The 14,588-nt window shown below is 43.4% G+C and overlaps 1 protein-coding gene across 1 annotated transcript in view; it reads left to right on the top strand.

The window, feature by feature from the left end:
* PIGN (phosphatidylinositol glycan anchor biosynthesis class N) overlaps nucleotides 1–14,588 on the top strand; it is a 102,472-nt gene that overhangs the window by 28,144 nt on the left and 59,740 nt on the right. Inside the window, exons 13-14 of the mRNA XM_068993565.1 lie at nucleotides 10,002–10,080; nucleotides 11,439–11,621. Coding sequence (XP_068849666.1) covers nucleotides 10,002–10,080; nucleotides 11,439–11,621 — 262 coding nt within the window. The remainder of the gene's footprint in view (nucleotides 1–10,001; nucleotides 10,081–11,438; nucleotides 11,622–14,588) is intronic.

Here is a 14,588-nt window from a genome sequence, read left to right as displayed (position 1 = left end):
CTGGCTGACTCGGGTGGGTGCCTCCTGGGACATCATGTGCAGTTAGCAAGAATTCCCATTTTCAGGAAGGATTTTTCTCTTGACCAAAATAAATAAAACTTGTTTGAAATATGGGTAGTAGGGATGTGATTGAGTGACTTCACTGGAGTTGTTTTTGACAACTTATATAGCATGCCAAGTTGCTTCAGGCGTGTCCGACTCTTTGCGACCCCATGGACTGTGGCCCACCAGGCTCCTCTGTCCATGGGATTCTCTAGGCAGAAATGCTGCAGTGGGTTGCCATGTCCTCCTCCAGGAGATCTTCCCAACCCAGGGATCGAGCCCATACCTCCTGCATCTCCTGCATCAGCAGGCAGGTTCTTTCCCACCAGCACCACCTGGGAAGCCGATCTTACATAGCACCAGTGTGTGCCTGGTCGCTTCAGTCGTGTCTGACTCTGCAACCCATGGACTTAAACCCGCCAGGGTCTTCTGTCCATGGGATTCTTCAGGCAAAAATACTGGAGTAGGTTGCCATTTCCTTCTCCATATAGCACTGGTGATCAATCCTAAAGGAAATCAACCCTGAATATTCATGGAAAGACTGATGCTAAAACTGAAACTCCAATACTTTGGGCCACATGATGCGAAGAGCTGACTCATTGGAAAAGACCCTGATGCTTGGAAAGGTCAGGTCAGGAGGGGAAGCGGACAATACGAATGAGATGGTTGGATGGCATCACTGACTCAATGAACATGAATTTGAACAAACTCAGGGAGATAGGGAAGGACAGAGAAGCCTGGCGTATATAGTTCAAGGGGCTATAAGAGTCAGACACGACTTAGTGACTGAACAACAAGAGCATAGCCCTGGTGTAATGTTCACAGACTAGAAGCTTATACCCTCTGGATCATGTAATATGAGTCAGTATGGCAGCTTGCTTCTGTGTGTGTGTGTGTGTGTGTGTGTGTGTGTGTGTGTGTGTGTGTGTGTGTGTGTGTGTGTAGGAGAGCAAATACCAAGTGAAATTAGGATTTTGCAAGTCAAAATTGATTATATAATATAATGATATATATAATAATGTTAGTGAAATATATTAATTATATATGTCAAAGGTAGAATTATCATTTGAAGAGTGTCGCTAGTTGTAAGGTCATCACATATGCTTATAAAGACTATAAGCCAAGTCTTTATCAATTAGAATTAGAGTTAGAATTCTAATCCTCCAATTAGAATGTATCCTATAGTATATCATATAGATATCATATGGATCTGTTTATTGATAACATAGTAGTATAGTCAGATCATAACAAAATAACTAAATAAATATTTTATCAATTCTTGGTATGAAGAAAATACACAGGACGTTGGAAATCACAGTTACCTTAGATCAGCAACCTTAGGAAGACTTATCAGGGTGATGCTCTTCTGCGGGAGGTTCAAGTGCATGTTGCCTGTCTTCTTCCCCTCGGGCCCGGAAGCTGACCGTGACCTTGCCCTGCTCTGAAGCTCAGCACCTGCCTGGCAGCCGCTGCTAGCTTTGTGTCAGCTGGGGGCCTGACAGAAGGGCTGATTCTCATCCTTTGGTTCACTCATCCTGCCTGCAAACTTGTCTGGCTGAAAAGCACCATTTGTCGAAAGCCTGCAGCATGACCAAAAAGCCCAAGATAAAATAAAAAATTAATTTATGAGGAAATAGATAGTTGAAGGAATAGCAAAGGACTGAAAATATTAAAATCTTGAAATCCTCATAAGTATCTGAGAAGCTGTTTTATCCATAAGACAAAAAGTGGCTCAAACTTTACAAAAGGAGGAGTACAGGGTGCATTGTTTAAAAATGGGAAAAGTGTCCAAAACCTCATGGAAAGATAAACTGTACAGGAATGAGCCAAAGGGGAGGCCAGTCCTCCAGATTAGAACAGCAAGTAGACCTCAACTGAAGTGAAATGGATTTTCAGAAATTTGTGGACTGATGAGGAGCTAGAGAAACACTAGAAGTCATCATTTCTTCATCCCTCTTGCGGCAGAAACTTTAGGAAAAGGAAACATTTCAAACTGTATAAGAAAGCACGCTTGCAGTGTGCAGCAGCCGAAGACATGACGTGGTTTGGAACAGCTGAGGGAGATGGCTTGGTCCAAGCAGACATAGGAAGGGGTGCATTTCTGTACTGGGAAGCTGAGAGTTGGGAATGATGGGGCAGAGATTGATTGGTTGTCATTATGCCCCTCGGTACTGTTTATTATTATTAAAAATCACATCTGTGTGTGTGTGTGTGTGTGTGTGTGTGTGTGTGTGTGTGTGTGCATGTGTGTAAGGCACTTTCAGTTCAGTCTGTCAGTCGTGTCTGACTCTGCGACCCCACGGACTGCAGCGCGCCAGGCCTCCCTGTCCATCACCAACTCCCGGAGCTTGCTCAAACTCATGTCCATTGAGTTGGTGATGCCATCCAACCATCTCATCCTCTGTCTTCCCCTTCTCCTCCCGCCCTCAATCTTTCCCAGCATCGGGGTCTTTTCAAATGAGTCAGTTCTTTGCATCAGGCGGCCAAAGTATTGCAGTTTCAGCTTCAGCATCCGTTCTTCCAATGAATATTCAGGACTGATCTCCTTTAGGATGGACTGGTTGGATCTCCTTGCAGTCCAAGGGACTCTCAAGAGTCTTCCCCAACACCACAGTTCAAAAGCATCAATTCTTCAGTGCTCAGCTTTCTTTATAGTCCAACTCTCACATCCGTACATGACTACTGGAAAAACCATAGCTTTGACTAGATGGATGTTGGTTGGCAAAGTGATGTCTCTGCTTTTTAATGTGCTGTCTAGATTTGTCGTAGCTTTTCTTCCAAGGAGCAAGTGTAATTTAATTTCATGGCTGCAGTCACCATCTGCAGTGATTTTGGAGCCCCCCCAAAATAAAGTCTGTCACTGTTTCCATTGTTTCCCCATCTATTTGCCATGAAGTGATGGGACCAGATGCCATGATCTTAGTTTTCGGTATGTTGAGTTTTAAGCCAACTTTTTCACTTTCCTCTTTCCCTTTCATCAAGAGGCTCTTTAGTTCTTCCTTTTCTGCCATGAGGGTGGTGTCATCTGCATATCTGAGGTTATTGCTATTTCTCCTGGTAATGTTGATTCCAGCTTGTGCTTCATCCAGCCCGGCGTTTCTCATGCTGTACTCTGCATATAAGTTAAATAAGCAGCATGACCCGTATGTAACCTTGACGAACTCCTTTCCGGATTTGTAACTAGTCTGATATTCCATGTCCAGTTCTAACTGTTGCTTCTTGACCTGCATCCAGATTTCTCAGGAGGCAGGTCAGCTAGTCTGGTGTTTCCATCTCTTTCAGAATTTTCTTTAGTCCTGTTCAACTCTTTCCTACCCTGTGGACTGCAGCCCGCCAGGCTCCTCTGTCCATAGGATTCTCCAGGCAAGAACACTGGGGTGGGTGCCATTCCCTTCTCCAGGGGATCTTCCCGCCCAGGATCGAACCCGGGTCTCTTATGTCTTCCGCACTGACTGTTGGCTTCCTTACCACTAATGCCGCCTGGAAGCCCAAATATGTATTAATATGTATTGATATGTATTAATATGTGTAGCTTTTATAAAATATAATTTAAAAAGAAATAAAAAATAGAAAATTCCCTGGTGGTACAGCGGTTGGGACCTGGTGCTTTCACTGATGTGGGCCCAGGTTCCATCCCTGGTTGGGGAACTAAAAGTGTACAAGCTGTGCAATCCAGCAAAAAATAAATAAAAAATAAAATAAAAATTTTAAATATTAAAATAATTTAAAAGATAGATATTTTAATCATTGGCATGAATCATAAAATCATGCAGTCTGTGGGCACAGATAAAAAAGAAATTTATTCTTTCATATAAATTTTAGAATCATCATGTTGAGTTATATATAAAATTCTTCAGTTATTTTAATATATTTAGGAAGCAGTTGGAGAGAATTGACATTTTTTACAGTATTGAATATTATTTATTTATATCTTCTGTTATATCCCTAAGTAAAATTTTATCATTCTTCACCCAATATACATTTCTCATTATTTTATTTTTAGATATTGTATTTCTAAATATTATGAGTAGTATCCTACTGCTCAGTATACCAGGAAAAACAGTTATCATCATTTATCATTTGAGTACAATGGGTTCTTTAATTTTCTCTATTCCAATGAGTTTTTTTCATTTCTACACATCTCTTTCAGTCACCTTTATATATTCACCTAATGTCAACATTGTCCGCTTTGAAACTACAGTATAATTATTGGCACATAAACATTATAAAAGATGAAAGTATACTGTGGTTACATATTCTTTTTGTACACAGAGCTTCCTTGGTGACTCCCTGCAATGTCGGAGACCTGGGTTCAGTCCCTGGGTTGGGAAGATCCCCTGGAGAAGGAAATAGCAACCCACTCCAGTACTCTTGCCTGGAGAATTCCATGGATGGAGGAGCCTGATAGGCTACAGTCCATGGGGTCTCAAAGAGTCAGACAGACTGACTGTCACTCACTCAGGTTCTTGTTACAAGTAATTGTTCAATGAAGTCCTTCCTTCTTGAATAAGTACTGTATTTTTTTCTTCTTATAAATACATTGTTCACTCATTGGTGAGTGTGAGGAAATTTATCTCTGAGGTATTGAGAACTGAAAATTCAGTCTTGAGAGTTTGCTCAGGTGATCAGTCGCACCAGCATCACTAGGTTTTGGTTTACTGGTGTCTCTCTACCATTCTTCCGCTGTCTTATTTAGTCCTTTCTAGCATGAGTAATGGATGAATAATGTCATAGTTCTTAGGGTGATGGAATAGTAAATGTGTCATCAAGATACAGAAAAACAAGATTGCTAGAATCTTACATCTGAAACTTGTTAAAGGGTCCAGTGGGTCCATATGCTCCCTGGTGGCTGAGTGGTAGAGACTCTGCCTGCAGTGCAGGAGACCCGGGTTTGATCCCTGGGCAGGGAAGATCCCCTGGAGGAGGGAATAGCAACCTACTCCAGTCTTCTCTCATCTGGAGAATCCCATGGACAGAGGAGCCTGGAGGGCTGCAGTCCATAGGGTCACACAGAGTCGGACACGACTGAAGCGACTAACCAGCATTTTATTCTGTTATTTAAAAGTAAGTAAATTTTATTTTTTGATATTTTAAAGACCTGCAAGGAAGAATAAAAATCATGGATAGAACTGCTCAAAAAAACCCCCCTCAGAAGTAAAATTGGGTCTAATGGACTCTGAGGCTATGCCTAGAAGTGACCAGCAGGTGGGGCTGCATGACTAGAAAAAGTAGCTTGGCTGCCTGCGAAGGTGACTTAAAAGGGAGGAAAAACATACCCTATTTGAAAATTGTGTACTATAGAAGCCAGAGTAAAATTAAAAAAAAAAATTTTTAATTGCATGAAATCAGAAAGGTCTCTTGAGAGAGAGTTTAGGAAACATGAAGGTGGGAGGAGACATTATGCTGCGCTGTGTGCGTTTGTCGCTTCCGTCTCTGCGACCCCACGGGCTGCAGCCCGCCAGGCTCTTCTGTCCATGGGCTGCTGGGGAGGCGGTGGCCATGCCCACCTCCTGGGGGATCTTCCCACCCCAGGAATTGAACCCAGGTCTCTGTAAGTCTCCTGCATTGGCAGGTGGGTTATCCACCTGGGATAGTATATTAATATCTTGCCATTTGAAGCCAAAACATTTTGTTATATATTTTTCTTAAAATCATATAAATTCAGGGAGCTGAAATAAATGTTAACAAAACATTTCGATGTGTTTTTCTACTAAAATGATAAAAGATACTTTTTTTTTTTTACATTTCTTTCAGTCTGATACAGATTAAAGGTTCTCCCTTAGACCATTTTTTTTTTTTAAACCAGCAAAAGGAGTTTATCTTGGAATAGCAGAGAATTGCAATTTGGGACGAGCAGACAGTGGTGAACCAGAGGCGCACCTGTAGAGCGCAGGAGAGGGCGTGCCTTAACTGGAAGGGCGGGCTCGGGAGCGCTGCGGGGCGCCTCCTCGGCTGCGGGGGCGGCAGCGCGCTCTTGCCGGGCCGGGAGGACACCTTTCTTTCTGCCCGGCTCGGCGGGCTGCGGCCAGTGATCGGGGCTTCCTTCAGTTTAGTCACGTTCATGCTGCTCTCAGAAGTACCTCAGTTTAGTTGAAAAAAAATTATAAGGATCGTAAGGGATAGCTGTTCACCTTCGGGCATTTCAGTACTGCGGCTTCAGTTGTTCCTGTTTGCATTGTTCCTCGGCTGCTGCTGCGAAGTCGCGTCAGTCGTGTCTGACTCTGCGACCCCATGGACGGCAGCCCACCAGGCTCCCCGTCCCCGGGATTCTCCAGGCAAGGACGCTGGAGTGGGGTGCCGTCGCCTTCTCCGTTCCCTAGTGTAGAGACGGATGCTCAAAAGGTCACGGTCTCTGTAGGATGCTGGTTTGCTTCTGTGTGGCTTCCTAGGCTCCCAACTCTTCAGTTCTTGGTGGTCTGCTAGCTCTCCAGCGCCTTTAAATTTATTTTAAAAAATTTTATTTAAAGCACGCAGTCGGAGGATACTTACAATACTGTGTTGGTTTCTGCCGTGCATCGGCATGAGTCAGCCGTAGCTGCACGGATGTCCCCTTCCTGTGGAACCTTCCTCCCGCGTCCCCCCCATCCCATCCCTCTAGGTTGTCACAGGGCCCCGGATTCGAGCTCCGGGCGTCAGACGGCAGATCCCCACTGGCTGTCTAACTTCCACGCGGTATATATACGTTGCCATCTGCTCTCTCCGCGGGCCCCACCCTCTTTTGTTTTGTCAGGCTTTCTGATTGTTCCTGGTGGGAGCATTGGCATGCCCAGGTTTTTCCATCAAGCTGTGGTTAAATTTTAATGTTTTAATTATTTTTTTTACAAAATCTGGCTCGTCAAATATGAATGGAAAGTAATGCATCTTCACAGTAAAAAACCAGGCAGGTGATAATGAAAAGTCCCCAAGCCTGCGTTCGTTCTTCGCAGCCTTTGCTCCTGCAGGCAAAGTTGCGGTTTCTCGTGTATCTGTGTAGGTGTGTCTTGAGTGCGCATGTATGTCTATGTACATATCCCTTTTGCTAACATATTTTCGATTTTAATTATGAAACTGTTCACACTGAGAAGAATAAAGACTGTAATAAAAATCTTTGTACCTACAATCCAGGCTTTAGAAATGTCAACATTTTACCATATTTCTGTAGATCTTCTTTCTCTTAAGAAATAAAATGGTGTGTAATATCATTGAATCCCCATTTTTAAAGTCTGCTCATTTTTTTACAGTTCTTCTTTTCCTGTTCAGCTTGATTTTCAAGATCTACCCGTACTGAGGCACACGGGCCCCTTCTTCACTCCAGTGCATACGTGGTGCCCCTTTGACCCCTTCCTTGCCAACGCCCCACTTAGTTTGTTGTTATTTGTTTTGTCTTTTTTTCCAGGATGTTAAAATATGGTCCCTTCATTCTGGACTTTCCATTTTTCATAAAGTTTCTTTATATTTAAAATATGTGATACTAAGACTATTTTGTACCCTTCTCAACTTACAGAAAACTGAAAAAAAAATTACATGGGGAATAAGAGTCTTTAATGTCATAATGCCCCAGTGAGGTTTGTTTAGAACATTTTAATGAACATTTTGATGTCCAGGAATTAATTTCTGGACAAGCTTTTTACCCTCTTTTTAGCAAATTGTGAGGTGCTTTCGGAATAGCAATGTATACGCTTCCGTTTTTCTTCCTTTTTAGGTCTGCAATATTTTGATAGCACTTTAATCAATTAAGATATATTGATTGATGTGCTTTGCACTTTCCTGAGCATTATTGATATTAATGAAAATAATTAATGGCCCGCATGGAGGTTAAAATTTAGTTGGAGAGAAATGAATTGGTGATTGGACCACACTGAAGTGCTAATGGTGTGCGGTGAGATTTGGAGTGGATCATAAAGGGTGACGCAGATTTGACTTTGGAAAGCAGAGACAAGAGGATCCTAATGAATAACAACTCAGACATGAATGCGAGAGGGGTGACGACGGAAAGCTTAACCATTTTATAAAGCTGAGAGCTTATATTTGGGGTAATGGGAAACTAAATAGAAGAGAAGGAGATGGCCATCAGCAGTCCAGGAAGTTTAGAACTGATGAAGTAGGCAAGAAGGTGCCCGTCTCAGTTTCAAGTACACTAGAAGGTTTTAGGGTGTGGAGTGGATTAGAGCAAGGAGAAGGGAGATCGTCTTAGGAGGTTTCTATAGAACTTTGGGATTTCCTCTTAGATGTGGCCTTCAATGAGCGCCTGTGTCCTTTGGCCGAGTAATTCCATTTCAAAGACTTCTAGGAAGATATTCCAAACTGTGAGGTGTCTGAAAGACAGAGCTGGATCATGGCAACATTTTGAAGGAACTCAGGTTTCGTCATGAATTCCTGCTTCCTGGTGCCTTTTCCCTCCACATCGCAGTGAGTCCAGGGGGTCTCCTCCAGAGTCTGACACAGTGCTGAGCGGTAGTGTTAGTCCTTCAGTTGTGTCCGGCTCTTTGCGACCCCACGGACTGTAGCCCCCAGGCTCCTCTGTCCATGGGTTCTCCAGGCAAGATTGCTGCAGTGGGTTGCCATCCCCTTCTCCAGAGGATCTCCCCGACCCCGGGGTCGAACCGGGGCCTCCTGCACGGCAGGCAGATTTGTTACCGTATGAGCTACAGGGAAGTCCTGACGGAGCGTGCCGGTTCCCACGAGTGGGAGGGTCTGGGACTCCTCGGAGTGGGCCCAGATTCTTCTTAGTCAGGGTCTCTACAGAACCCGAGGGAGCTCACAGATGAGTTTCTATGAGTCTTGAGGTTTCTTAAAATCTTACGTAAGAGTTTGAATTATGTTTATTTTGAAAACTCTGGAGTGAGTTTCAGATCCTGAAAGATGTCTGTGACCCACCCAAATTAATAACAATGCTTAAAGATGAGTTTCTGAAACCAAGTAGAAAAAAGACAAGTGATTATATGTTGAGCTATATGAAACTGTCAAAAAAATTTTTAGTAGTTATTGACGTACAGAAACATCAGTGTCATATGATCTGACCTAATATATTCTTCAATAACATTTTTACACTTTGATAATGTAAAGGTATGCACTTTAGGAACGTAGATTCTAGTTAAACAGTTTGTGTTCAATTTTGTGTTAACTATACTTATTTAAAGATTACTTATGCAGTATTAGGAGTATTGTTCCTGTGTCTTTAAGGTTTTTACTGTGGTAAAACAAGGGTAAGGAAATGGTAGAAAGAGAAATGAAAGATAGGGAAACCAAAAAAGTATATGGTCTAATACCAAAATTGCAAATCGATTCCGATTTTTGACTGACTACTTGCTGGTTAAGCTCTGCCCTGCTCCCTTTGATCATGAAAACTGTCAGGCCCTGTCTGGCTCAGGGACAACCGAACCCAGGCCTCCCTCGTTGCAGGCAGATTCTTTACCAGCTGAGCCTCAAGGGAAGCCCAAGAATTCTGGAGTGGGTAGCTCATCCCTTCTCTAGAAGGTCTTCCTGACCCAGGAATCGAGCTGGGGTCTCCTGCACTGCAGGTGGGTTCTCTTCCAGCTGAGCCACCGGGAAACCCCCAGGGACACAAGACAGGGAAATAAATCCGTCCTGTCTGTTACATCTACCACGAGCGTGAGAGGGCTGAGTGTTGTAACGCACATCACTCATTTGCTGTTTCACTAATTCTGTTGATCTAATCATACTTTTCTTCGTTAGCCAGAGCATTCCATTTCTTCCAGTGACGTATTGTGTGACTGTTTTAAGTGGAGTTTGGCAGTTGCAACTTTGAGTCAAGAAAACCAAATTTAACTATAAACTATTTCTTGGGAGAGTTCAGATAACCAACATACAGTTTGGCTCAGAGTTTGTTTCTTTCCCTTTTCTCAATTTTCACTATTCTATTCTTTTATTTTCAATCAAGCAAAAAAAAAAAAAAAGGCAAAAATATAATTGAAATGAGAAAACATTTTAAACCTAAGCCTTTTTGTTTTCTTTTATAGGTCGCTATCTGATACTAAACAGGCCAACATTTTAAGAAAAGCAAGATACTATATAAAACAGAAAAAGTATGATGAAGCAGTAAGTACGCAGGCCTTGTGTGTATAAATAGCTGATCGTTCAGGTATGGAAAGGGGCAGAAATGGTGGGAGCACAATGAGCCAGCCAGGGAGCTGTCCTGACCCTGCGTGCAAGGGCTGAGTTTCCAAAGCACTTGCTTTGACCCCATGGATAGACTTCTCTAATTTCAGATAACGTTACAGGTGAGCTTTCTTAGGTTAGTGTTGTCGATGAACAGTTGCTGTTTTCTGTCGTGAGAAAGGATCTTCCAAGCTCCTGTCATCCTGCCTTTGCTACTATTTTAGAGCGTGGCATGTTTGTACATTTAGAATAAGCTTCACGCTATTATAAATTTACTAGTTTATTCTGAAGCTTTGACTTTTCCCAGTTCCTGCCCCATTGTCTTTTCCATAAATTTTCCTCTTTGTTAAATGGTCATATACGTGTAAAGTAAAAGAGAATTCTGTTTTCATTCCTAAAGTTGCCTAAGTAGTATGATGGCATTTCTAATGCTTATTTTTATTATAGTTTCACAATGGCAAGCTACACTCCTCTAAAGTAATAAGCTATTTTAATAATGTTTTATAACTGATTGGATTGGGAAGATCCCCTGGTGAAGGGAAAGGCTACCCACTCCAGTATTCTGCCCTGGAGAGTTCCATGGGGTCACAAAGAGTTGGACACGACTGAGTGACTTTCATTTTCACTTTATAACTGATTTGGGAAATCTAATAATAAGAAAGTAAAAATGTGAATATGAGCCTTTCTATTAGGGACATAGAGAGCCATTTTAAAAAATGTATTTTTATTGTGTATTAGGGTGTAGCCGAGGAGCGCTGTTGGGATGGTGTCAGGTGAGCAGTGAAGGGACCCAGCCGCACATGCACATGGACCCCTTCTCCCCAGACGCCCTTCCCAGCCAGGCGGCCACGTGACGCTGGGCAGAGCTTCCTGTGCCGTATCGGAGGCCCTTGCTGGTTATCCATTTTAAGCACAGCAGTGTGTACGGGTCCATCCCAGACTCCCTGACGGTCCCTCCCCTCCTCCCCCAGCAGCCATACGCTCACCCTCTCAGTCTGTGAGTTAAAGAGACATTTCTCTCACGTCCTCTGAGGATAATTTCCACGAAATGAATCATTTAAAGTCACTACACATCTCATCGATAGTTTGCACTTAAAAATATCCTTTCTTGTCAAGATTTTAAAATTTCTTTTATTCGGGGGTTTTTTCTTATTTACCCCTTGCAAGAAGATCCTGGAGCAACCAGAATCTGTTTCCGCTGCACCGTCTGCAGCCACGTTGCTTGTGAGGACTCCCCTCCCTCTGACGCTCGGTCCCCTTCCTCTGTCCGCGTGGCCGTCGTGTCCCGCTCTCCCCAGGTCTCGCTCTGCCGGGAGCTGATCGACCTCGCCCTGAGAGGCCTGGCCTACTACCACACCTACGACAGGTTCTTCCTGGCCTTCAACGTCGTCCTCGGCTTTGTGGGGTGGATCTCTTACGCGTCTCTGTTGATCATCAAATCTCACTGCAACCTTACGAGAGGCGTTAGCACAGAGGCCAAGGTATGTTCAGAAAAACTGAAGATTCAGACGATGCTGCCAGCCCAAAGGGCTGAGGAAGGAAATGGAGTCTGACCGACTGTAGTGCGCCCACACAGGGCCCCCGTCGCTCTAAGCCAGCTCTGTCTTCCGCCTTTGTCCAGGTGCCTTTTCTCAGAAATCTCTATTTCTTTAGTGAGGAAAAGAGTGTATCAGTAATAATAGTCCTGTAACAGAAGAGGGCTATAAAGACAGCTGTGCAGTTTACATTCACCTATGGCGTTAACTGTGTCGACTTTCTGTTTATTTTTATATTTATTTAGCATGTTATAAGTATTCCATATCTTTCTACAGTATAGGTAATCAGAAGACAATTTCAGAGCGATACATTTAACTCCATCTGTTATTAAGTTTAGGAGCTGGAAAGAGATAAAATCACTTATTCAAAATGTTCCTTTTAAACCAATATATATATTTTTTGGAACTGTTCTTCCCTTTTTCATCTTTCCAAAATTCTTAAACATGAATTTCAAACTTCCTCTATGTCCTCATTTTAAGAATTAGTCCCTCATTTATTGTACTTTCAACACCAAACAAAAAAACCCTGTTCTTTACTAATACTTTATACAACTGAGAAAATATAACAGTACATATATGGTTTATATTAAAATACTTTACTCTTTTAAAATGTATCACTGTCATTTACCAGGGATAGTATGCCACTTGCATTTTCTTTACTTCATTCTCTAATGATTATTACCTTGTCCAAATCCTCTAAAAAGTAATGTATCCAGGTGGTGTACCATTGATAAGGATAGTCGGTACACATTTCCAACAGTAAGTTCTTTCAACTCCATATTTTATTTTTCTATAACGGAGGGAGAACAGTAGAGTTTATTCCATTCTTACAGTGCTTTAATGCATCTTAAATGATTTAACCCAAGTAATTTCCATTATTTGAATGTATGTGAAATGGGCTAAAATAAAAATAATTTCTTACATGACAGGAAAAGAGACAAAGATGTTTTAGTGAAGGCTTTATCTAGGCACTCAGCTGGCTATTGGAAGTTCATTTTGCCCCTTTAAGCTTGTGACTGCTGGAAGTAGGCTGTACAAAGGAGGAGACTGGAGTTGTTTAAGTAACGTGCACAAGGCCGTTCAGCTAAGATGGGGAGGAAGGGAGGTGTGAGTGCTGAGTAGTAATGCCAAGTGCCTTTGTTGTCCACTTGAAACTATCACAGCATTGTTAATTGTCTATTCTCCAATATAAAATAAACAGTATTTAAAAAATCGCCCCAAACTGACCACTACAGTTGAGTTCATTAAAAATATTTTGAACCCTTTGGTTCTGTTTGCAAAAACATTCTGACTCTTCTTCAGTGAGAGTTTATAACCTAGTGACGTGACAGCATGTAAGCAGTTCGGGAGGAAGAATGCGTTGCCAGAAGCCGGAAGCACTGGCGCAGGTGGGGCATGGAGAGCAGTTGGGGGTGAGGGGCTGCAGCCGCAGAGCCTGGCGCCTGCCGTTGGCGAGCGTGGAGGCCCCAGCAGCGCGCGGCACCCTGCCCCCTGGAATGGCCGCATGCCACCGAGAAGGGGGCTGGTCGACGGCTGGGAGGGGGAAAGAGTGGCTCGCAGCAAACACTGCCCTCCTCTCCAGACGTGGGGGCAGATGTGAGGCAAGCTAAGTGGTTTAGCCGGTGAGAGAGCGAGAGCGAGTCGGTGGCTTAGCCAAGCTGACAGCAAATAGAACAGCAGCACTGGAATCACCTTTTGGTCTGACTCCAGAGATGCCTGGGGAAAAATTGAGAGCCAGAGGATGAGGTGGTCGGATGGCATCCCCGACTCAGTCTGAGCAAACTCTGGGAGTTAGACTCCGGGAGATGGTGAAGGACAGGGAACCTGGCGTGCTGCAGTCCATGGGGTCCCACGTGGGGACACGACTGAGCGACGGAACAACAACCTCCAGAGTCGATGTCGCGTCTGCCTGACAGCGTCCCTCAGACGATACAGGTTGTTTCTGATGTGTCACCGTTACAGACAGGTCTGCAGCAAGCATTCTCTTTAGAGCTAATTTGCCACAGCTCCTCCCAGATGAACTCTGCATTTAACTTGCATCTGTTCTCTGCTTGCTGGTTCAGATGTCTTTTGCTTTAGAAGTAAATATCCTTATTTATCTTCATGCTTTCCTGTTCTCTCATTACTTGGGGAAATCTCAAAAGGTTAACCCCTTAAACCAGCCCCGTGATTCCATCTCTGTGTGGATTGAATTCCTTCTTGGTCAGCACCTTGTCCAGAGCGTGGCATAGAGGTGTGACTTAAGAACTGTTGGCTGGAGGGGTAGCCTCAGTTAGGTGCTTTTTGGAGGATCTGGGAAGGCGGGGAGTTAATTGTGACGAGGGAGAAAACGTCTCCCATTCCTGTATTTAAAGTTCTTTCCATTTTTACTTTAGCGGAACCGACTTCTCTTTGATTTGGTTTCCTACAAGTAGATGTCTGTTTGTGATGTCTGTTGCTTTATGTATCAAAGGTTTGGATAATTATACGATACTGTGCTGACCCTGGAAGATCCCTCGAGGATCTTTTTACATACTTGTTTACATTTATTTTCTTATGATTCTACTCTTCTCAGAGTGATGTGAAACCAGTCTCAATCCCTACAGTGCTTGCCTGCCTTGGGCACCTTCTGCGTTAGAGGCCCTCCCTGTCCATCTCTGAGTTCCGCCCCTTCTCCTCCTGCCCCCGTGCTCGGGGTCCTCCATCCTGTCTGGCCTGTATCTCCATTTCCAGGGCTAGTCACTGGGTAGGTTTCTCCACTGACTGCTGGGACTAATGCAGAGAAGGAGAGGAGGAGAGAAGGAAAATAGAGGCAATAATAGGAACCGTTATTTCTTAAGCAGTAGTGATATTCTGGGCATTGTAAGCTCTTTTCGTAACCTCATTAAAGCATGACTAGCCTTGAGAAATAAATATGGATATTATTATTCCCAT

Source organism: Capricornis sumatraensis, chromosome 21 (genome assembly GCF_032405125.1).
Source record: "Capricornis sumatraensis isolate serow.1 chromosome 21, serow.2, whole genome shotgun sequence".
In the NCBI taxonomy this organism is placed as follows: Eukaryota; Metazoa; Chordata; class Mammalia; order Artiodactyla; family Bovidae; genus Capricornis; species Capricornis sumatraensis.
This window is presented reverse-complemented; position numbering and strand designations above follow the sequence as displayed.